Here is a 25,068-nt window from a genome sequence, read left to right as displayed (position 1 = left end):
AAAAAAGTATAGATATAGACAGATAGATATACAGACCTGCAAACTCCTCAGAGTAAAAAACGTGTTGCCCTATGTTTGAAATTACTGTTTACCAGGTATGCGGCGCATCCCATGCAACAAGAGATTAACGGCGGCTGCCAAATTGCTTTATGTTACACTTACTCTCGCATCAGCTGTTGTGTAAACACTCACATTTAACTTACCCACATCTGGGTAATGACTGCCTAACGCGTGAGCGCGCACGACAACCTAATATTCAGGGTAGCTCAGAATTCGAGCAATACCCGTATATCTCGGAACTCAGGGCAGAGCACCCGGCTAACGATAAGCCTAGCTAACGTTACAGGGATATTCCACCATTTGGGGAATTAAGCTCATTTTCCACCATACACTGCTACTCTGTTAGAGGAGGGAGGGGAGGAGCAGATAGACGAGGAAGAGGAGAAGGAGGAAAATATGAAGTGTGTCAGCTAAGGAGGAAGCTAAGGAGGAAGACGAGGGGTAATGAAAGGTTGTTGTGAAGGTAGGAGTTGAGTCTTGTATACTGACAGACAGAGTACGCAGCACCAAAGCATCTCAGACTCCAGGACTGATCATTGTCTCCAAACAAACAGTCTTTCCTGTTTCCTCTCCTGCTGATTCTCCTGTAAGTCGCAGCTATTTCAACTCTTCCTCTGCACTCCACCTCCCAGTAGGAGCGACCAGTCAGACCATTTGTACACATCAGCTGAGGCCAGTCAAACCTGTCTGGATGATCAGGATATGACTGCTCCTGTTCCACATATGTCACCTTCCTGTTGTTAAACGTAAGTTTGAGCTCTGCGTTCACTGTGTTTGTGTCCAGCTCCAGTTCACAGGCATCTGATGGAGAGAACAGACACAAAACATCTGCAGGTTACCATCTGTTCATTTATTAACAACTTTACTGACAACTACGGAAAAAAATAACATTTATTTCATAATAAACTGTGAACTGTAACAACATTAACAATTACTTAACGTGACAGCCACGGTTTCCAGATTGTTATCAGAAAGGTGCAAAAGCCAGCATCTGTGATGGTATCGGGGGCATCAGTGCCCAAGACATTGGTGAGTTGCATGTGTGTGAAGGTACCTTTGACGCAGAGGCATATATTAGGATTTTAAGAGACGTATGTTGCCATCATGCTTATTTCAGCAGGACAATGGTGGGCCTCATTCTGCGCACGCTACAACAGCGTGGATTCATAGACACAGGGTGTGTGGGCTTGACTGACCTGCTGCCAGTCCAGATCTGATTCTTATTTGCGCATCATGAAGAGGAAAAAAAACGGCGACACAGACTGTTGAGCAGCTGAAGTTTTGTATCAAGCAAGAATGGACAAAAAATCCAATTGCAAAAATGGCACAATGTGTATCTTCACTTCCCCAACGATTAGAAAGTGTTTTTGAAAGGAAGGGTGATGTCACAAGTTTGTAAACATGCCTCTGTCCCAATTTTGTTGAGTGTGTTGCAGGCGTTAAATTCTAACTTTGTTTATGTTTACAAAATACAATTACACTGATCCGTAAAACTATTGAATATATTTTCTTTGTAGTTTTCTTGGTTGAATAAAGGTTCACATGAATGAACAAAGAAATCCCAACTTTTATGTAAATGGGGTTTGTATATCTGTTATTTAAAAAATCTTCAGGTAAGGAAAATAGTGATCGCCAGCCAGCCGAAAACTTCTTGTATCACTCAGTTTATACGTTAACATTCAAATACACATAACTTTACGCCTAACTTTAACTAGGGCCGGGCTATAAATAATATCACAATGTTTTTTGGTTATATTGTAATACATGATATATATGGGTGGGAATCTGAGGAGTCGATTACGATTCAGAGGGCTACGATACAATTATAGAAATATTATCGATGCATCTTAATGCGCTACTTTTTCTATGCAGGATTTCTTTTTTCTCACTGTGTGACTTCAGAAATACTGTACTAATCCCTGTACTACTTGATACTTTTAAAGAAAGTATCCTTCAGGGTCACACTGTGACCTCCACCGTACATTTACTGCCAGACTGACAACTTACTGCTTATCTTTTCCTCTGCTCTGCTCACTTTCATTGGATCACTTCAATAAAATGTTCAATGTGGAATTATATGAAGGGGGTCTGGGGGTCTTTCCCCAGAAGATTTGGAGCATTTTACAGTCAATTTCCTGCATTCTGGTAACATTTCCTGCCACCACTTATAATCAGTGCTTGAAGTGGAAAATATAGGTGCTGGGCAATATGGCTGAAAATGTTATCACTATAAAACATTTCACATCATTCAATGTGGCCCGCCTACATATTGATTTTCTATTTTATTTTTATTTTACTAGGCCTATTTAAAATGGTATTTGATTGCGGAGCGCTGTAGCGCATTTGCGCAGCACATCTTCTCGCTCGTCCCTCTCTCTCTCCCTCATGAACACCGCTGCACAAATCTGTCCAACGCAACGCTGTCGAACGCCAAGCTTAAAAAAAGTTATTAGCAAGCATGTAAGGAGTCTAGCTAATGAGAAGAGCCAAGCTAACGTTAGAATACAGCTAGTTAGAAAGTTAGAACGTTGTTTATAGCTGGTGCCACAGTTACACTGTCATTCTGTGGGAAACACTCACTTAACAAATCTGAGGTAAAACATTCAAAACAATTATGATTAAATAAATTTCAATTAAGTAATATTTTTTTCAGTCCCTTTTCCTCAACAAAGTGCGGATTTGTTCGTGATTCAAGTGAATTAAATCAAACACTTGACATTTGTTATATTGTTATTGAGGAAAATTATATTGTAATAATTATTATATAATTATTAATATATCATTATTGTTTTATTGCGCAGCACTGCTGGTACTCTGCATTCACATGGGAGCTCACGGCTGCATGAAAGGCATGGTGTCGATGTTTGTTTGTTTACTGTTTTTCTTCTTCTCTTATAACGCAGATTTGCCATGATTTTTCTCTTGCTTCAGGGCTTCCCCTGGTAACCTCTGTGTTTCACGTCATACCGCTATGAACTGTGAGCAATTCCCTCAGCCAAAGGGTCTAAAAAGGGCTCAAAATGTCCACGAGAAAGCCCTCGCGCACTTGACAATTTGACAGTGGGACAGCCCTGAGCCCTCACGGACTTCCTGGGAACGCGCCTCAAAGTCTGTGAGTCTGTGAGGGTGGATGTTGGGATTGGGCCCAACTGTGCAGAGGAAGACTGCATTCGACAATATATATATATATTATATATATATATCGACAATATATATATATATATATTGTCGAATACAAAAACGCCTCGCGACGGAAATTCCGGCACAGCGCCGGAGAACTTTAAGCCCTGCATTAAGCATCGCCTTGTTCCTTAAAAGACTTGCTTGCTCTTATAACAGCACATGTCAGCTAGATGTCCTCTGAAGAATGAGGAGAGGAAGGTAACCAAGCGTTAAGTTTACTGTGCTCGCAGTGTGCGGTTGAAAATCATTAGTTGCACATTGATATTAATGATCATGTAAATTTTTATAGCAGCGGACATTCATACAGCAGCAGCTGTGCGCCGAATGTAATAACTACATGGAGCCTTTATATTAATTGTTTAGGGGCAACACCATAGACTGTGGAACACTGGTCTCTGATATGTGCACGCCACAGACGGTCCAGGGGCTGCACTTCAAATTCCAACTGTTGCATTCAACATTATGTTATGAATTAACATCAAGAAAAAATATTTTTTACATATGTAAATCAATTTCTCCCACCCCTAATGATGGATATGTCGATATATACACATTTTGTCTAAAATAATTTACCGTGATGATCATGAAAACATGAAAACTTGATGATCTTGTAGAACAGGGGTTCTTAACCTTTCTGGTAGTCCGACCCCTTTTTGAGGTTGAAAATTAGTTTTTCTGTTTTTGTGTCTATAGTAGCATTCTCGCGACCCGCATGGGACCAGGGGGTTCCTGACCCCCTGGTTAAGAACCACTGTTGTAGAATATGATGCATTGCTGTGGTATATTCTACCCAGCAGGATATGAAGTAGTTGAAATTAGCTCAACCTGACAGGAACATTTTAATGCACTAAGAATGCTTAAAGTAAATTGTCCTATAATACTTGCCTACCTTAAGGAAGGTGGCTTCGGGTGACTCCACTGAGCGTTTTTTCATTCATTCATTCTAGCATATTTCCAGCCACACTTACAAAAACAGAAGCTAAATCCTGATTTGAACTCATGAGACATTCATTATTAATACAAAAACTCATGTGTAACATGTGCAACTGTGTTCTCATGAATTCAACTAAAAAACTTTATTGTTTGCAAAACACACTCACACTTCCTCAGACCAGGTTTCAGTCTCTGCAGTCCACCATGGTCCACCCTGGAGGAAGAAACAGAGTGAGCAGGCACATGCACACACAGACATAAAAAGGGGCTTCAGCACCTGCCCCTTTTCATCCTCAAGAGAAATTCTCTCTCTCTCTCTCTCTCTCTCAGCAGCACAACAACTCACAGACAGACAGGCAGCAGCCCCTCCCTGCTTCTGGCTTGTGTGGAGGTGAGTGGTGATGAACAAAAGACTAAACTACCAGTGCATCCAGTTTACCGCTAATTAAATAAAAGACAATAGGCAAAAATAGGCCTATACTTGCTAACATGTGTGACGCACGAGCTGACGTAATGTAATAAGTTAGCTGAAGTTTAGCTAAGGCAATATCTCATGGCCATACAGGCTAATGTACTGTACTGAACCTCTGAAATGTTCTGAGTAAATATGCAAATTAGCTTGTTTTGGTTAATTTAGACAGTAGGCGGTAGCAGGCTTAAAACCAACACCATCTAAATGTGTATTACACATGGAAGCAAAATAGACCACTATATGAAAAAAGTGTCCTTCATTAAACAGTAACTTCATAGTTACTGTTGGCTCCTCATCTAATAACTCTCTATTCAATTAGTTTGTTGTATGCTGATAGATCCTTACTTGATACAGAGTGCCCTGCCTCAAATAATATAATAGCAACAACAATAACGTATTTGATCAATACATTACTGTATTCAGGGAATTCAGTATTCTGTTGCTTGACTGAGTGAAGAGGAAGGTTATCTTTACTCATATGGCATCTTGCTTGTGAAACAAAAAGTATTTATTTTAATTATGCCTGCAGTCCAATGCCACAGTTTAGTGTGAAGATTTCTGTTGATTTTGGAGTGTTATGTATTCCAATAACACCAAAGAATTAAAACAATTTATTGCCTTGTGAAAAATAAGCACATTATTAATGAAACTATGTCCCTCTCCTTGGTGCTGTAATTTATTCTAAATATTAAACAATTGTGTGTGAGGGAATAAAAATAAATTGGAAGGAAGTTAGAGTTGTGTTACTATATTTAATGTTTTGTTAAAAAAAAAAAAAGAATTATGAGAAGTGCCCTTTTTTTCACTTGAGCTCCTGCCCACCAAATTGCCTGTGCACATCCCTCAAAGTGACAATCAGCTTCATACAACTTCACTCATATCCACCATAATACATGAACCAAAGTTCAGTTTAGTCAGAGTAAGAGCTGCGACTGTCCATATGTCTATACCTGAGAGTGTCAAGTCTCCATTGTGGATCCTCCAGCCCAGCAGACAGTAGCTTGACTCCTAAGTTTCCTGGATGATTGTAGCTCAGGTCCAGTTGTCTCAGATGGGAGGGGTTGGAGCTCAGAGCTGAGGCCAGTGAAGCACAACCTTCCTCTGTGATCAGACAACCTGACAGGCTAAACACACACACACAAACAGGACCTCACTGTCAGTGTAAACAGTTTGTTAGACGTTCACAGTAGCCCGCTGTTTTTTGTTATAAAAAAAGAAACCCTCAGGAAATGGCGCTAAAGGCTCGACACCAAGGCTAACATGTAGCAGTCCTACTACATCTTTTCCTCCATCTTCCCAGGTCAATGGCACTTGACTCTCCTCGTTTACTCCTCTCACAGAGAGCGAAGTATCAGAGCTCCTGACCCGTAGCCGTCCCACTACATGCCCACTGAACCCGATTCCTACCAATCTCCTCCAAGCCATATCTCCTACCGTGGTCCGTGTGTTAAATACTTCTCTGGCTTCGGGAACCTTCCCAACCACTTTCAAAAGGTCTCAGATTACACCCTTACTCAAAAAGCCCTCACTCGACCCAACTCAAGTCGAGAAGTATCGACCAGTTTCTCTTCTACCATTTCTATCCAAAGCTGTCGTACAAACAGTCTTCAAACATGTCTCAGAATTCCTCTCATAGATTGACCTCCTAGGTCCATATCAGCCTGGTTTTAAGAGTGGCTACTCTACTGAAACAGCTCTTTTGTCTGTGACAGAAGCCCTAAGGTCAGCCCAGTCCTCGGTTTTTATTCTGCTTGACCCATCAGCTGCCTTTGGCACAGTCAATCACAGGATACTGCTGAAGGCTTGCCACCTTCAACAAAATCTGTCTAAGACTGAATTCTTGGTCATTCCAGCCAAGCAATCTATCCACCATAACACCCAACTGCAAACTAACTCCTCTTCTTCACTCCAACCAGGGTAGTGAGAAACGTGGGTGTCATGATTGATGACCAGCTGTCCTTTTCAGACCATGTTGCTGCTGTCTCTTGGTCGTGCCGCTTTGCTCTATACAACATTTTAAAAAAATCAGACCCTACCTCACTCAGTACGCCACTCAGCTTCTGGTGCAAGCCATGGTTATCTCTCGCCTCAACTATTGCAATGCCCTCCTGGTGGGTCTTCCAGCTTGTGCGGTGAAGCCCCTAGAAATGGTTCAGAATACAGCAGTGCGTCTGGTTTTTGATTAGCCCAAAAGGACTCATGTACCTATACTCAGTGACCTCCACTGGCTACCCGTGACCTGCTGAATCAAGTCACTAAAGCTTGTATACAGAGTGACTACTGGGTCTGCACCATCTACCTAAAATCCATAATACAAGCCTACGTTCCTTCTGGGCCACTGCGCTCCTTCAACGAACGCTGCCTCCCTACAATCTCAGTCCCTGTTCTCATCTGTGACACCATGATGGGGCTACCACATGCAATCAGAGTAGGGTCGTCCCTCTCTAGCTCTTGAAAACTCATCTCTTCCGAGAACACTTTCTCTTGTAACACCTCTAACATTACATTACATTTATTCATTTAGCTTGCACTTTTATTGAATGCGACTTACAGTTGCTATACATGTCAGAGGTTGCAAGCCTCTGGAGCAATGATGGGTTAAGTGTCTTGCTCAGGGACACAAAGGTGGATGGTCACAGTGGGAAGTGAACCTGGGTCTCTCACACCAAAGGCATGTGTTTCATTTATTGCACCATCGCCACATGTGCTATTCTTCTTCTATCCCCTTAAAATTCTCTTGTACTGATTACAATTTTTTTTTAATTCTTACTTTTTTCCCTAGGTATTTACCCCATTGATGCCATACGTGCTATTAGTTCTTACTAGTATTTATAGCTGCCCTTATTAGTATGTATTGTCAGTTGAAGATCTTGTGCTGTATTTGACGCTTTGTTGATGGTTGTATGCTGTTCCTCACATGTAAGTCACTTTGGATAAAAGCGTCTGCTAAATGAGTAAATGTAAATGTAAAAAATTTAAATTTGCAGTGGCGCAATGGATTAGACACATGCCTTTGGTGTGAGAGACCCTGGTTCAATCCTCCACTGTGACCCATCCTCCATTGTGTCCCTGAGCAAGACACTTAACTCCTAGTTGCTCCAGAGGCGTGCGACCTCTGACATGTATAGTAATTGTAAGTCGCTTTGGATAAAAAGCTAAATGAATAAATGTAAATGTAAAAAAAAAGAATGCAAGTTAATAAGTCCAACTAATGCTCCATCTCCTGCACTACCTCTGGCTTTGACACTACAGGTGAAAACAGTAACATTTGTGTCTAACGTCATCATAATCGCATTGATATGCAAATTAGGTGTTAATTAATTAAAATGTGCACATTTGCACACATTTGACAAGTCACTGCATGTGAATAGAACAAAATGAAACCAAACTCCTTTATGGTGGCTGGACTGTTGGAGTTGCCCTGGGTGAAAGACACCCATGTTGTGTGTTGATGTGTTAAGAGTTTTGTCCAGAAAATGAGAGGGTTGCTTCTATGTGACTAATGGTGCTTTCAGACCAAAAGCGAAGCAAGCGTTCGGGGCGGTGAGTTTACACACAAAGTCAATGAAAAGATGTGTAGAGCCGCAATCTCCTGTCAGGCGGCACAAAGGGGGAGGGGCCCGGAAACACAAAGGCAACGCGAAGGAATTCGCATGAGAAGTCATGCTAAGTCGCAATAGCATATCAGTGTTGAGATTGTCCGCACGTCACCGAGGCTTCAGAGCGTTGTGTGGAGAGGGCAAGGCAGAGTGGGGGATTGAAAATCTGATGGCCGGCTGAGAGATGCTAAACTTGGGGAGCAGGGAGTAGCGCTTCAACCATTAGACAAATAAACCCCCGTAGTCGGTCGGATTCTGCTCTGACAACTACGCCATATACTCGCAGGAGCTCGGAGTAAACTGCTCTTATTACATTAGCTTTTTACTTTAGTTTTCAACGTTGATTTATCTTCACTGGAGCTTCTCAGCAGCTAGCTTCTGTGCACATCCGGTTCCAATGTTGTTGTTAGCGTCGTTAGCTCTGTCGGACTTCATATTTATATAAATACCAGACAAAACTGGACATTACTTAGAGAAAAGAAAGCAAGGAGGTTGAACTACCTGTTGAGTTCAGAAAACATGTGTCTCTAACTTTATTATTATTATTCCAGCTATCATTGTACTTTAATGTTAGCATAGCCCTGATCGATCCAAACTCCATTCAGAAAACAAACATTTTAGAAGTTGTTGTCTTGCTGATAGACCTAACAAAGCATGAATTCACATGTTTAACAAATCTGCATCATGTTGTAGTTATTTCGGCATCAGTTTAATCCGTTTATTGCTATTTAATCACAGCAAAATGTTTACTTTGAGTTCATAAAGTTGTAATAAAGGCGAGTTGTGTTTATTCATGTTATCGCACTAAAATCGCCTTCTCGCATTGTGTGTGAACACTTGCAGCGAATGTACTCATGCGAGGAAAGTGTCGCGAGGCGAAAATTCGCGGTTGGTCTGAATGCGGCATAGAGTTGCTGAGAGGAGGGCTCCAAGTGTTGTCTTTGCTTCTTCACCTAACAGAAAGTCACAAAATGTGCATACATTTAATTTCTGTAGATCTTTACCCTTGCAAGTATACTGGCGTGGTCATGGGGGCTTCTCTTACCTGCCTTTAAGACTGGAACAACATATTTCTTGTGCTTGAAGTTCTGGCAGAAAATTATGTTTACATACAACTCCTGACCTGGCTTCCCCTTAAGTACCATATTGCTGTGACATTTAATACAAGATCATAAAAATGACTATAAAGCCTCAACATTTAACTTGCCAGATGACTCTTTGCAGACAGCTGAATTCTGACCTGAGAGTTTCCAGTGTACAGTGTGAACTCTCCAGTCCAGCAGACAGCAGCTTCACTCCTGAATCCTTCAGGTCGTTGTTATTCAGGTGCAGCTCTCTCAGACTACAAGACTGGGAGCTGAGAACTGAGGACAAAGCTTCACAGCTTCTCTCTGACAATTTACAGCCATTCAACCTAAAAAAGTTTTATCAGTCAGTTTATTCACTGGTCAAATGTTTTTAGAAAAAGGTTTGCTCAATACATTTAAACAAAAGGCTGAATCCTGACCTGAGAGATTCCAGTGTTGGGAAAGAACTCTCCAGTCCAGAAAACAACAGCTTCACTCCTGAATCCTGCAGGTTGTTGTTACTCAATTCCAGCTCTCTCAGACCAGAGGACTGGGAGCTGAGAACTGAGGACAGAGCTTCACAGCTTTTCGCTGACAGTTTACAGCCACTCAGCCTAAAAAGGATTTTTGTCAGTACGTTCAATTAATATAATTAATATCTGTCATAAGTAAAAGCTCAGAGAGTCATCATTTTCAAATAGCCAAACACTAACCTGAGATTTTCCAGTCTGCACTGGAGACTCTGTAGTCCAGAAGACAATAGCTTCACTCCGGAATCCTGCAGGTTGTTATTACTCAGGTCCAGCTCTCTCAGACTACAAGACTGGGTGCTGAGACCTGAAAACAGAGCTTCACAGCTTCTCTCCGAGAGGTTACAGCCACTTAACCTAAAAGGGATTTCAATCAGTTCATTCAATAATCAATAGCCTATATGAAGTAAATATCAGTGTAAAGGGTCATCATTTTAAAATAACTGAACATCAACCTTAGAACTGACAGTCTGCAGTGTGGACTCTTCAGTCCAGCAGAAAGCAGCTTCACTCCTGAATCCTTCAGGTCATTGTTATTCAGGTGCAGCTCTCTCAGACTACAAGACTGGGAGCTGAGAACTGAGGACAGAGCTTCACAGCTTCTATCTGAGAGGTTACAGCCACTCAGCCTGAAGAGGATTAAGTAACACATGAGAAGAAAAACAAACGATAGTTGTTAGTAGTAGTTTTACAGGTTTTAGTAATGCCAAATTTAACATAGATAGTTCTGTATGCACATACAGAGCTTTGTTGGAGTCATGGACCACTGGCACCAGCCTCAGAAGAGCCTCCTCTGAAGCAGAATATTTCTTCAGGTCAAACACCTCCAGATCTTTTTCTGATGACAGTAAGATGAAGACCAGAGCTGACCACTGAGCAGGAGAAAGTTTATCTGTAGAGAGACTTCCTGAACTCAATGACTGTTGAATCTCCTCCACTAGAGAACGGTCATTCAGTTCATTCAGACAGTGGAACAGATTGATGCTTCTCTCTGCAGACAAATTCTCATTGATCTTCTTCTTAATGTATAGGACTGTTTCCTGATTGTTCTCTGAGCTACTTCCTGTTTGTGTCAGCAGGCCTCTTAGTAGAGTCTGATTGGCCTCCAGTGAAAGACCCAGGAGGAAGCGGAGGAACAAGTCCAGGTGTCCATTTGGACTCTGTAAGGCCTTGTCTACAGCACTCTCATAGAAATCTGTAGATTTGCTTTCTGACACTTCCTTTGGCAGCAGATTGACACCAGAGTTGATGAAGGTCAGATGGACATGAAGAGCAGCCAGAAACTCCTGAACGCTCAGATGGACGAAGCAGAACACCTTGTCCTGGTACAGCCCTCTCTCCTCTTTAAAGATCTGTGTGAACACTCCTGAGTACACTGAGGCTGCTCTGATATCGATGCCACACTCTGTCAGGTCTGATTCATAGAAGATCAGGTTGCCTTTCTGCTGCTGCTCAAAAGCCAGTTTTCCCAGACACCCAATCATCTTCCTGCTCTTTTTATTCCAGTGTGGGTCTGTCCCAGCTCTTCCATCATACTTGATGTTCTTCAGTTTGGTCTGAACCACCAGGAAGTGGATGTACATCTCAGTCAGGGTCTTGGGCAGCTCTCCTCCCTCTCTGGTCTCCAACACCTCCTCCAGAACTGTAGCAGTGATCCAGCAGAAGACTGGGATGTGGCACATGATGTGGAGGCTTCGTGAAGTCTTGATGTGGGAGATGATTCTGCTGGCCTGCTCCTCATCTCTGAACCTCTTCCTGAAGTACTCTTCCTTCTGTGGGTCAGTGAACCCTCTGACCTCTGTCATCATGTCAACACACTCAGGAGGAATCTGATTGGCTGCTGCAGGCCGTGTGGTTATCCAGAGGCGAGCAGAGGGAAGCAGGTTCCCCCTGATGAGGTTTGTCAGCAGCACATCCACTGAGGTGGACTCTGTAACGTCAGTCAGGACCTCATTGTTGTGGAAGTCCAGAGGAAGTCGACACTCATCCAGACCGTCAAAGATGAACACAACCTGGAACTCTTCAAACCTGCAGATTCCTGCTTCTTTGGTTTCAGGAAAGAAGTGATGAACAAGTTCCACCAAGCTGCACTTTTTCTCTTTCAGCACATTCAGCTCTCTGAAAGTGAATGGAAATGTGAACTGTATGTCCTGGTTGGCTTTGTCTTCAGCCCAGTCCAGAGTGAACTTCTGTGTCAAGACTGTTTTCCCAATGCCAGCCACTCCCTTTGTCATCACTGTTCTGATTGGTTCATCTCTTCCAGGTGATGGTTTAAAGATGTCTTCTTGTCTGATGGTTGTTTCTGGTTTGTCTGGTTTCCTGGATGCTGTTTCAATCTGTCTGACCTCATGTTCATCATTGACCTCTGCAGTCCCTCCCTCTGTGATGTAGAGCTCTGTGTAGATCTGGTTCAGAAGGGTTGGGTTTCCTGCTTTAGCAATCCCCTCAAATACACACTGGAACTTCTTCTTTAGGTTAGACTTGAGTCTACGTGGGTACACTGCAGCAACATTTCCTGAAAAAATTAACAAGATTCAGGATTTAATTAATTCTGTTGAAGTGTAACTGGAGAGACATTAAAGCATAACATCACTGATAATTGGGAATTTTATTTATTATGGCTAGTGTACCCCTTTATCCTTCCCTAAACATAAGCTAAAACAATCGTAGAACACACACACAAATACATGGCAAGGTTCTTAATGCTACTTGCCTACTTCAGGCATGAGTGAAACCGCAAAATCAGAATCAGAATCAGAAGGAGCTTTAATGCCAAGTAGTGTACAGATAGGAGGAATTTGCTTTGGTGATAAGGTTCTACACGTAGACAAACATCCAGTTGACATAAATAAATGTAGAAATGTATAACTATGGAACATACAATGGGGCGGCGCTGTCGCCTCACAGCAAGAAGGTCGTGGGTTCAAACCCCGGTTGCCCCGGCCTTTCTGTGTGGAGTTTGCATGTTCTCCCCGTGTCTGCGTGGGTTCTCTCCGGGTGTTCCGGCTTCCTCCCACCATCCAAAGACATGCAGGCTAGGTGAATTGGTTACCCTAAATTGTCCTTAGGTGTGAGTGTGAGCATGAGTGGTTGTTTGTCTATGTGTGACCCGTCCAGGGTGTACCCCGCCTTGCGCCTGATGTCAGCTGGGATTGGCTCCAGCCCCCCCGTGACCCTGTACGCAGGATAAGCGGTTGACGATGGATGGATGGATGGGAATATACAATGCAAGTTATATAACAATAATAAAAAGATTAGAGAAAAATAATACAATACAACTATTTGCAGAGAAAGATGTGAATTATTCTGGGTTTGTGTTGTGCAGACGTATTGCAAAGGAAGAGAATACTGTGTACATAAATATGTAAATTGACAATATAAAAACATACAACAACAAAGATTAACAATTAACAACAAGTATGTGCAATGTGCCAGGTTTGTGCATGATATGAAATGAAATAATATATGAGACATTTGTATTATTTGCACGGGCCTCGTTAATGAGGCTAGCTGCAGACGGGAACAAGCTGTTTATGGCGAGAGGTTTTGGTCCTGATTGACCGCAGCCTGGGAAGAGTCTGAAACAGTTTTTGTCCAGGGTGGGAGGGGTCAGCTGCAATCTTTCCTGCTCACCTCAGTCCTGGAGGTGAACAAGTGATGGAAGATTGCAACCAATCACCTTCTCCGCAGAGCGAATGATACGCTGCAGCCTACCCTTGTCCCTAGCAGTGGCAGGAGCGTACCAGATGGTGATGGAGGAGGTGAGGATGGACTCAATGATGGCGGTGTAGAAGTGCACCATCATTGTCTTTGGCAGGTTGAATTTCTTCAGCTGCTGCAGAAAGTAAATCCTCTGCTGGGACTTTTTGCTGAGGGAGGTGATGTTCAGCTCCCACTTGAGGTCCTGGTAGATGATGGTGCCCAGGAAGCGGAAGGAGTCCACAGTGGTGACTGGGGAGTCACACAGGATGATGGGGGAGGGTGGGGCTGCACTCTTTCTAAAATCCACAATCATCTCCACTGTCTTCTGAGCGTTGAGTTCCAGACTGTTCTGGCTGCACCAGGTCACCAGATGGTCGATCTCCCACCTGTAGGCAGACTCATCCCCACCAGAGATGAGCCCAATGAGGGTGGTGTCATCTGCAAACGTCAGGAGCTGAACTGGTGACTGGAGGTGCAGCTGTTGGTGTACAGAGAGAAGAGGAATCAGAGACATGTTTTCCCAGCTTCACATGCTGCTTCCTGTCCGTCAGAAAGTCTGTGATCCACCTGCAGGTGGAGTAAGGCACGTTCAGCTGAGAGAGCTTGTCCTGCAGCAGGGCCGGGATGATGGTGTTGAAAGCAGAGCTGAAATCCACAAACAGGATCCTGGAGTAGATTGCTGGGGAGTCCAGGTGCTGGAGGATGTAGTTAAGGGCGATGTTTACTGCATCATCTACAGACCTGCTAGCTCTGTAGGCAAACTGCAGGGGGTCCAGGAGTGGGTATGTGATGGATTTAAGGTGGCACGACACAAGGCGTTCAAAGGACTTCATAACCACAGAGGTCAGGGCCACGGGCCTGTAGTCGTTTAGTCCTGTGGTCCTTGGTTTTTTGGGAACAGGGATGAAGGGTGGAAGGGTAGACACAGCCCAGCCTAGCTGCTTTGAGGGGTTTCTTCCTCCTGAATAGCCTGTTGACTTCCTGATGGAGTGGGGAGACTTTGGTTTATATCTGTCTGAACCCCCTCCAGACAGAAGTGGTGTTGTTTGCTGAGAAACCGTTCTTTAGCCTCTCTGTATACAGCTGTTTAGCTTCTTGCACCTCCTTGCTAAACCTCTACTTTAACGCCCTGTACCCGGCTCAGTCTGACTCTTAAATGCCTCATCCTTTTCCAACCTTAGCTGTCTGAGTTTGGCTGTGAACCGTGAAGGTATCCAGGTGTCCTCACAGAAGCTGATGTAGGACGTCACAGCCTCTGTAAGCTCTTCCAGATTGTTAGTAGCAGTCCTGAAAACATCCCAGTCAGTGCAGTCCAAACACGCCTGAAGATCTGAGTAATACCGGCTTGGACGGCTTGGATGTTGAAGAGATCTGCACAATGGCGTTTGTGCGTTTCTATCTCTTGGATATGTCGGGCTGCATGCATAGTGCAACCTAGGATCTGAAAAGTGAAGATCTGGTGACTACTGGGTATAGAGGGGGAACATATACTGGCAGTGCCTTATGTTCCAGTGAGAAGTCAGGGCAGTCCACGTGTTAATGGTCAGGTCAAGCCCCTATCGGTCCAGCGACCTTGTCAGGGGTGTCCCGCCATTCTGTCACTAGGTGATGTGGTGGTTGGGGCTTTGGCCGGCCTGTGGTGACTGACCTGAGATTGAAGATTATGATGAAGCTGGACCAAGTAGAAAAATCTAGATCGCCAAAGCTGAGTGACAAAGTAGCCTCTGAAAATCTCTAAATACTATCTTTACTAAAACCATAACCGAGACCAATGAGCTGATATATGCCACAGTAACAGTGATCATAGAGATGCTTGGCTATAAGATGAACACCATAAGCCACAAAGAGCATTATCCCCCATGGAGGAGAAGGCTAGAGGCCAAGATCAAGGCAACACAGAGGTAGGTTAGTCAGCTCTCAGTGTTACTGAAACATGCAAGGAAGGAGCTACCTAAGAAATACAACAAGCCGTTTATACCTGACGCACCGGAGACTGCCAAACAAAGACTCACCACTCTGGTTACCCGCATAAAGAGATTCAAAGGAGAAGCAAAAGCCAGGAGAATAAACCGGATATTTTTCACTGAACCATCCAAAGTGTACTCTCAGTGGCAGGGTAATAACACAAGATCAGATCCACCCGGGGCTGAGACTGAACAGTCCTGGAAGAACATATGGGAGAAGGAGACATGATACAACACAAATGCTCAATGCAGGGCCGGCCCGTGGCATAGGTGACATAGGTGGTCGCCTAGGGCACAAAATGTCTGGGGGCCCCGCAAGATTTTTAACTGCGTGAATCAACTCCGCCCAGCTGATGCAACACTGATAATTTTAATCATGTGCACATCGCACTGAGAGTCCAGACAGTAACGTAACTGGTAGAGTTTTGCAACATAAACGTCTTAAAACTGAAGTGCAGCATTCTGTTTTGGAATGTGAGCTGCACTTTATCGGAGCTGCTGAAGTTAACGTGTGGATTTGTGGTGAGATTTCTGCCTGAACAGTAGTGTTTTCGGTTGGTTTTGGTCTCAGCATGCAGCATGCGGTCCCAAACTGTGTCGGTCTAATGGTCTAACGTAATGCACAGCAGAGTAGAGGCCAAGTAGAATTAAAAATATTATGAATTCTCATTAAATGATGATGTTAGTCTCGTAATATTGAGATTTATTTCTGGACATGTCACAGAAAACTATGGGAGATTTTCTGAATGTGCATAAAGTTTTGAATATGTGCAGAAAACCTGCTGAAACACAGGAGCTATTAAAGTCCAGGAGTTTATAAGTGAATGAAAATTAATTAATTTATCATTGATGTGAAGAGGTCCAATGTAGGAATATTAAAAGAGGTTATTTCCGCAAACGGAGACTCAAAAGAGAAGGGAAGGCTAAGCATGTGTACTGACTCAACAGGGATTTTATTAAATTAGAAAAGTTGAGCTACAGGATAAAACATAATAAGCAATTGCTGCTTAATGCCTGAAAGCCTTACTACATTATATTCTATTAAATTTTAACATTTTGAATTCTCACCAACTGCCTGGATATTGTGTTCGCTTTGTATAGATGGAGAGTACCCATAAACTGGTACAGAAATATTCAACAGAATGCAAGAAATTAAGTCTTTAATGCTCAAAATTTCCCAGGGGAGACCAGACCCTCTTTATTTGTCCCCTCCACTGTTTAAACTAAACCAATGCTCTTACATTTCAGGAAAATTACCCCATAAATTTCCTAAAAACGCCAAATTTCAAATCTCGCATAGGGCTCCAACACTGTTAGAATTGGTCCTGCCTAAGTGGCTAGTGGATCTAAGAACAGGTCACAGCATTCTCTCCCAGAACAAGATCCAGTAACCATTACAATGGCAGACATCCAAGAAAGAGTGTCAGGTATGAAGAGCTGGACAGCTTCAGGTCCTGACATAATCCATACCTACTGGTTGGAGAAACTACCTGCACTCGGTGAACACCTGGTAGCACAAATGAACCAACTGCTGATGGATGAGACACACACAGAATGGTTAACACAAGGACGGACAGTCCTGATCATGAAGGATCGCCTGAAGGGAATAATCCCATCTAACTACTAGCCAATTACCTGCCTTTGCACAACATGGAAGGTCCTGTCAGGCATCCTAGAGACTAAGATGAGTAGGCACATGGCTCAAAAATGAATAGAGCCCAGAAGGGAATGGGCAGTAATACCAGGGGAACCAAGCACCAGCTACTGGTCAATAGAGGAGTCAATTGAGACCAACCTGTGCACCACCTGGATTGACTACAAGAAAGCCCACGACTCAATGCCACATACATGGATACTGGAATGCTTGGAAATGTACAAGATCAACAGGACACTAATAGCCTTCATCAAGAACTCAATGGGGCTGTGGAAAACAAGTCTGGAAGCCAACTCAAAGCCAACTGCACAAGTCACAATTAAGTGCGGCATATACCAAGGTGATGCACTATCCCTGCTGCTGCTCTGCATAGGCCTGAACACCCTCACCCAGATCATCACAAAGAGTGGCTACAGATACCGGTTCCGAAGTGGAACAACCATCAGTCACCTCCTCAACATGGATGACATCAAGCTGTATGCCAGGAATGAGCGAAACATTGACTCACTGATCCACACAACCAGGATCTACAGCAATGACATTGGAATGTCATTCGAACTGTTAAAGTGTGGTCGGATAGTATCAAAACAAGGAAAATTCAGAAATAAGGGTGTTGAACTACCAGAAGGCGACATTGCAGATGTTCAGGACAGCTACAAATACCTTGGAGTCCTGCAAGCTAACAGAAACAATGAGGAGACAGCAAGGAAGTCCGCCACAGCCAAATACCTACACAGAGTAAGGCAGGTTTTGCTGGTCAGCTGAATGGGAAGAACAAGATCCAAGCCATAAACACATACGCCAGTCAACAGATACCCTGCTAGTATATAAACTGGCCAAAAGAGGACATAGAGGGCACTGATATCAAGACAAGGAAGCTCCTCACAATGCATGGAGCATTTCACCCCAAATCCAGCACCGCACCCTGAGACTGTACACTGAGGGGAGTGAGGGAGGCCGAGTGCTAGTCAGTGTCACACCACTGTCCAGGATGAAACAACAAAGATCCAGGATTACATCAGGAAGATGTCCCCCAAAGATGAAGGGCTAAAAGAATACTTCGGCAGGATGAGGACAAGAAGGAGAAAGAGCCTTCATGGAGGGACAAGCCACTGCACAGCATGTACCACAGACAGATACACTGCAAAAACTAAAATCTTAGTAAGATTAATTATCTTAATTGAAGGCAAAATACACTTGTTTTTTGTCTGACAAGATATTTCTTCTTATCAGGCGGCTTTTCTGTTAGAGAATTTCACTTGTTTCAAGTTTTTTTGTCCTTAAGTAGCAAGTAAAATATTCTTGTTCTGTTGGCAGATAATTTGGCTTATTTTAAGTAATATTTCCCTTATTTTAATGCTTTTTCCCCTTGTTTTTGAGAGCTCACTTTTTGCTTGAAGGAGTGGCTGATATCAAGAAATCCTACCAGTGGCTCGAAAAGGCTGGACTAAAGTACTGATCATGGCGGCACAAGTACAGACACTCAGTACAAGATCAATAGAGGATGGGGTCTACCAGACTGTGCAAGGATGCCCCTGAAACAGCACTGCGCATAACAGCAGGGTGTAAGATGCAGGCAGCGTACATGGAAAGCCATAACCAGGTAGCTGGCACAGTTTAGAGGAAATCTGCCAGGAGTATGGGCTGGAAGTCCCAAGGTAAAAATAGAAGACACCTCCTTAGGTACTTGAGAATGACACTGAAAGGTACTGATTCAACTCTGATTATTCTGGAGGACACAGAGAGCTGTGTCTGACAGGGACATACCTCGCCTTTTGGATCTTTTGTAGATAACTGGCTTGCTCGCTCATTAAAGTCAGTCTCCCATGGATTCACATGTCATTATCTATCTGCAGTTAGACTTTCTTTTTACTGTACTCATCCACATTTATGCTGATGATCAGGGGGTGGACTGGCACAAGAATGCAGACTCAACCCCAGGCCACCTTGTTCACACAAACCACCAAACCGCTGATTTTTGTGGACTAACCTTTTTACTAACCTCACTAGATACAAGCTAGCCATGTTAACTAGCTGAGATAGCTCCCGTTCATTGTAATCATGTGTAACCTTACAACTACCGGCGCAAGATAAACTTTGTAACTGACATTACATTCTATCTAACTTAGTTAATATCTTCCGATAAACCTTAACTAAAGCTCGATACATAAAATACCACTATTGATTAGATTCACAAGAGATCAGCTAACGCGTTAAAATGTAAAAAAATGCTGTTATTTCATCAACTTACCGGCAAGCGTCCTTTGAAAACACTGAAAATGAATGGGGCTCAGTACTGGAACTATTCAATGTTCGGATGCCCCCTGACATGCGTCACTATTAGGGGTGAGACAAGACACTTAACCCACAAGATGTGATTCAAGATTAGGTTCACGAGATCGAGGGGGGACAAGATTTTAACACTATTTTTAAGAAATCTTTAAAGCTTAATTATATGAAAATTTTTTACAGCATTCTGATGATATTTTTATATATATATAAAGAGAAACACAAAATTCAGGTGGCAGATTCAAACTCTATAGCCTAACTATAACAGAATATGATACGGTGCAGCTCTCAGTCATTCTGTGTTGCTTTCAGATATATTTCTCCTGTAGAACAACTTTTCTCATGTAATATCATCCCAGCTGAGTCATGATTTAGTTTTCCCTCTTTGTTTTTGTTTGGGGAAGTAACTTCTTCAAATGTGATTGCGGCACCTTTTTACCTCAATGAAAAATTATTTTTAGGGCGGAGCTACCTTGTAATTGACAAGTTGTTAGCATGGCGACCTGTCAATCAGGATAGAGGCGACTCTTATCCGCTGCTCTGTATACATTTAACCAGCGCTACTGAAAAAGCTTATTAGCAGTCGGCTGTTCATTTTCTACTACTATTTGTTGCTAGCAAAAATTAGCATCCCGATGACTATCACAATTAACATATATTACAGATGCACCTAGATACCCAAGCTAGCTAGCTCTACCGTCATGGCCAAATATGGTCACGTCCAGTACCTGGTTGCAAAAAATTAAGATGGCAACGGCCAAAATGCCAAACTCGTGGCTTTAAAACAGTAGTCCACAAACCAAGGGGTGACGTCACGTTGGCTACCTCCACTCCTTTTATACAGGCTGTGCTCTGGATGTAGCTATCACACACACACAAACTCGGAGTGAAGTCAGAGAGCAGATTAGCGGAGATTACAGAAATTAACGACAACTAAGCGTGTTACTGTAAGTGCAGCAAAACCAGTAGCACTGGTACTAGTAAAAAGCTAATACTTCATCTGTACACCTCTTTAATAAGCATAAACATTAAGAAAGCACAGACCTGAACAGCTTTGTTCACGCCCACCAGTGGTGTGGTCCTCAACCATGGTCTTACCCTCTGCATCACACACACTGTGCGTATCACTCTGACAGAACGCTGAGCAAAGAGAAATGGGAGACATCCTGCAGTTAAAAACAGACGAAGGAGCACAGGGAAGACCAAGAGGCTGCCAAGCAAATATCGTCAGTCCACCACAGACGAGGAAACACTTCTGGTGGAGTGCGCCCTGATGCGCCCCTCACACCGCCAATACGACAGACGCTGCGCAGACAGGTGGGGACCCAGGGACCAATTATTTTAACAGATGCTGAGAGCGGCACCAAGCCGCCGTCTGCGCAACATGAAATGACAGGGCGCGCACCGGACAGAGAAGGTCAGACAATAGCATCTTCCTCTGTCCCTTGAGGAGGCGGGAGAAACCAGCCAGAGTAATCACCCTCAATCTGAAAGAGCTGGTGATATTCTTGTGCATGAAGGCAGGGTTAGGTAGAATCTCAGAGCTGGCGTCACCCTGGATCCTGAGGCACGATGGGGCCACAGAGAGGACTGCCAGATCGCTGATCCTCTTGGCAGATGTTAGCGCTGTAAGCAAGGTGGTTTTAGCTGGCTGGAAGGGGGCCCTGGTCAGGGCGCCAATTTCAACTGAGGGGTTGTGGGGCACCCCTCAAAAAACACTTCGCCAGTGGGTGAGCGAACATTGTCCTGTTGCTGAAAACTTCGTGGCAGGATGAAATGGCAGCAGTTTAGGTTTTCACCGTGCTGAAAGCCAACCCTCTGTCCATCAGAAGCTGAAGGAACAAAAGCACCGAGGCCAGGGGACAGGCCACAGGGTCCAAACCTTGAGCCACACCAGCGCTGGGATGCATCCCACTTCACGGTACAAAGACCAAGTGGACGCCGCTCTCACTCCCTGGATGGTGCGTACAACATCCTGCTGGAGACCTTGACCTTCCAAGCATTGCCTTTCAGCGGCTAGACCCATAGAGTCTGGCCCGGGAGTGGGTAATTCCTGAACGCCCCGCCTCCCTGGAAGAGAGCGTCCCCACGCCACGGCAAATTTCACGGCCAGCCCAACAGCAGCCGCAGCAGACAGGGAAACCTTGTCGCACCAGTGCGTTCTGGGGTATCCATCCCTGGACAGTGAAGATGCCAACTATCTAGACACCCTGTGTCCTTGTTCTGATTCATTGACTTTATTATTTATAAAGATTGAACATGTAAATTGATAACTGCTAATAAATGTAATTAAACATATGCTTAAAGTTTTGTGTTGGAGTTTGTGTTATTCTTAATTTTGACACCAGAATTTTAATTTTTAATGCAAATGTATATCGGTTGCAACTATCAGTCATCGGTCTCCTCGATTAATAATAATCAGAATTGGCCCTGACAAAAATCCTACTGTATATTTTTTTTCCTCCAACAGTTTTACACAGCTCATCAGTGGAAGACAAACAGTCACTGATCTGATGCGTTTGAAATGTAAACCTCTCCCATGTTGCCTCCATTTCCTCTTTCCATCATGTTAAATCTGTTAAAATCTTACTGCTCCAAAGACGGTCAGCCAGCTCCTCCTGCTTCATCCTCCTCAGGAAGTCCAGTGCGATCTTTATAAAGACCTCTCTGCTCCTCTGCTCTTCATCCTCACTGTCCAACACCTCCTTATCCTCACTCAGACTCTCAAAGCATTCTGGGTAATCTGGACTCAGAATCCTCTGGACACTCTTCAGCTCGTTCTTTACAAAAGTGACGATCTTCTCCTCCAGCAGCTGGAACAGAAACATAAACTGAACATTAATTTAAACTGCTAGAACACAACATGTGATTCATCTGTCAGTCTGCAGAGCAACATGGAGACTGTTAGGATGTGAATGGTAGTTCAGCATTTCATCTGTGGTTGATGTTAATAGTAAAATAGTGTGTTTTGTTAGATGTACACACCATAAATGTGGAGTTCAGGTCTGTTTGCTGCTGCTGGGCAGACTGATCACTGGGAACCTCCGCGCTCTCCTGCTGAAGTCTGTGGGGAAAAAAATAATTTTAAAACATTTTAAGGACTCAATATGACTTACTTCAGGTGGGGTTTGTTTTTTTGTGTTTGCTTGCTCACATTTCAACCTTCCAACCAGAAAACAGCTGTGCAGCCTAAATATATTCAAACCAATCATAATCATCTGAACAGTTTAGATCACTCTAGGTGTCATATGGTAGGAAAGAATAATCTGTGTGCAGATATAAATAAATTCAGGGAACACATTGATAAACTGCGCAGCCAGTTTACCATAACAATTTTAGAAAAATAGGAGCGCTTAGTTTAGATAAAAAATGCTATAGCCCATATGATAAAATCATCCCTGTTCATTCATCTGTTTGCTCAGTTTATCAAACCTGAGATCAATAACATCAGTTTTGAACCAGCAGGTGTACACTGTGATGTCACTGCTGAAACGGTCTACTGTTCAGTCCTACAACAGACTATGAAGCTCTGGACCAAGACGGGATTCCTCTTCCCCGGAGAGTAAGATAATGACAGTTCAGTTTTAAATTCTTACCTTCCATCAGCAGGTTGTACATCTTTAAAGCCAAGAAGATGACCATTAGACCGGTCATTCTTCAGGGACACACAGCTGGGCGCAGGAGAGTCTGGTTTCTCTTGTTGTACCCTGATACAAAAAAAAAACAAATGACTACGAATGAAATGTTATTTAAAAGTGAATAAAACAGGTTTGACCAGATTCTCACAAGTTTGAATTCATGAATGTGCAGGATATTATTAATACTAAGTTTTGTCTTAAGTATTGATACTTAGAGCTGCAACGATTTAATTAATTAATTAATTATAATTATCAGATTTTCTGACAAAAGCAACATTTTGTAAGATGTATTTTTTGTGTGATTTGGTGCATCATAAGATGTGTGAGACTGTGTATGTGTGGTGGAAATAAATTTCCTAAAAAGGGAATATAGAAAATCTAATCTAATCTTACCGTTCCTGAGTGTAATTCACTGCTGTCAAAATAATGACAGCTGTACAAGTGCACATAATTACATTATGATCAAAAACTAGCAAGTAGACTATGGAAGATTTTATTGGACTTTAATATTTGTAGTTGCTGTCTCCTACAGATGAGCCTGGGTACTGCAGTGGGTATTCTTACTTAACTCATGGGAGGCAATGTTGCTACCGCCACCTGCTGGTGTAGCTAATAAACTGCTCTCACATTTACAGATGTCTGTGGTACAGAGTGGACAAAATTCCACAAATGTTACAAAAAGTTTGTGTGTAAAAATAGATCCAAATATGCGTTAATAACACTTTGTATGTGAAATTAAAATATGTGTGTACAGAGTAACTTGTACATATTTTTTTTGTTTTGTTGAAATGAATACAAATGTAAAAATTCATGATTTGGATAGTCAGATATTCGTTTATATATTTTTTTTACAGATACAGTACATATTGGACAAAATTCCACAAATGTGTAAAAAGGAAGTAGATATTGAAATATTTATGCATCATAGTACACATTTGTGGATTGTTTTCTGTGGGTTACAAATATTAAAGTCCGATAAAATCTTCCATAGTAGACAACTTTGCTAACAACCAAACATCAAACACAACAATATCTGACACAGCTAGCAGCTAATATGTTATTACTGACTAGTCCAACAGAAAGAAGGGCTGCTCTGCGTTTGTCCTGCATCCTTTCAGCTCTTCTAGCTCACGCCAACCAGTAATAGCCAGCCCCCTATTTACTCTTGTCCGGTTCCTTTTTTCTCATCTTCGCTTCCTCCAACGCCTTCTTCGGTCTCTTCCGCCTCTGCCATGATATCCATACTGAGAATACTGAGCTAGCTCACTCACACTGAACATTATAAATTTGCTAGCTTGCTAAAGAGTTTTGCTGAAGTGTTGAGATGCCGTAAAGCATTACAATGTTCTTGTAACGCGGCAATGACAGACAACATTCACCCTGTTAGGGTAACTGTATTTTGAAGCAGTTATTTTAAGATAAAAAACTACATAATGTACTTTTAAATGTGAATATTTTCTACAGAACAGAACATTACAGACCAAACAACTACTTAACTGATTAATTGTTGAAATAACTGACAGAAATATCAGCAATGAAAAGCGCCTTTTCCAGCTCGCCTCGCCTCAACTCTACTCGCCTTTTTTTGGTTTTCCATTGTAGAAAAGTTGCACCTGTACCTGCTACCAGATACTTTTTTTCCATATCACCTCCGTCGAGGTTCCAAGCGAGCTGAGGCAATACTAAAATGTAACGGGAAAACACAGCAGACTGCTGATTGGAGAGAACTGTCATTATTCACTGTGTCATCCTTGTTGGCCAGACAGAGGCCAGCAACAGAAAGTTTTTTTTTTTTTTTTTTTTTTTTTTTTTTTTTAACCTGTCCTGCCCAGCAGCCTGGTATAGAGTATAATGACCTGGATACCATATTGTGCCAGATAGATTTTACTTTAACAAGAGAGTATTAAAATACTCCTTTGTCTGTTTTATTATTTATTTAATTATGTATTGATTTGTCACCGGGCCGGACAGGGGGGC

At 42.8% G+C, this 25,068-nt stretch overlaps 1 protein-coding gene across 1 annotated transcript in view; it reads right to left on the bottom strand.

Moving 5' to 3' along the window:
- LOC123958575 (NACHT, LRR and PYD domains-containing protein 12-like) overlaps nt 1-25,068 on the bottom strand; it is a 52,441-nt gene that overhangs the window by 14,775 nt on the left and 12,598 nt on the right. Inside the window, exons 8-10 of the mRNA XM_046032019.1 lie at nt 10,586-11,734; nt 10,300-10,473; nt 5,599-5,772 (exon numbers count right to left, since the gene is read on the bottom strand). Coding sequence (XP_045887975.1) covers nt 5,599-5,772; nt 10,300-10,473; nt 10,586-11,734 — 1,497 coding nt within the window. The remainder of the gene's footprint in view (nt 1-5,598; nt 5,773-10,299; nt 10,474-10,585; nt 11,735-25,068) is intronic.

This window comes from Micropterus dolomieu, linkage group LG20, assembly GCF_021292245.1.
Source record: "Micropterus dolomieu isolate WLL.071019.BEF.003 ecotype Adirondacks linkage group LG20, ASM2129224v1, whole genome shotgun sequence".
Lineage (NCBI taxonomy): Eukaryota > Metazoa > Chordata > Actinopteri > Centrarchiformes > Centrarchidae > Micropterus > Micropterus dolomieu.
This window is presented reverse-complemented; position numbering and strand designations above follow the sequence as displayed.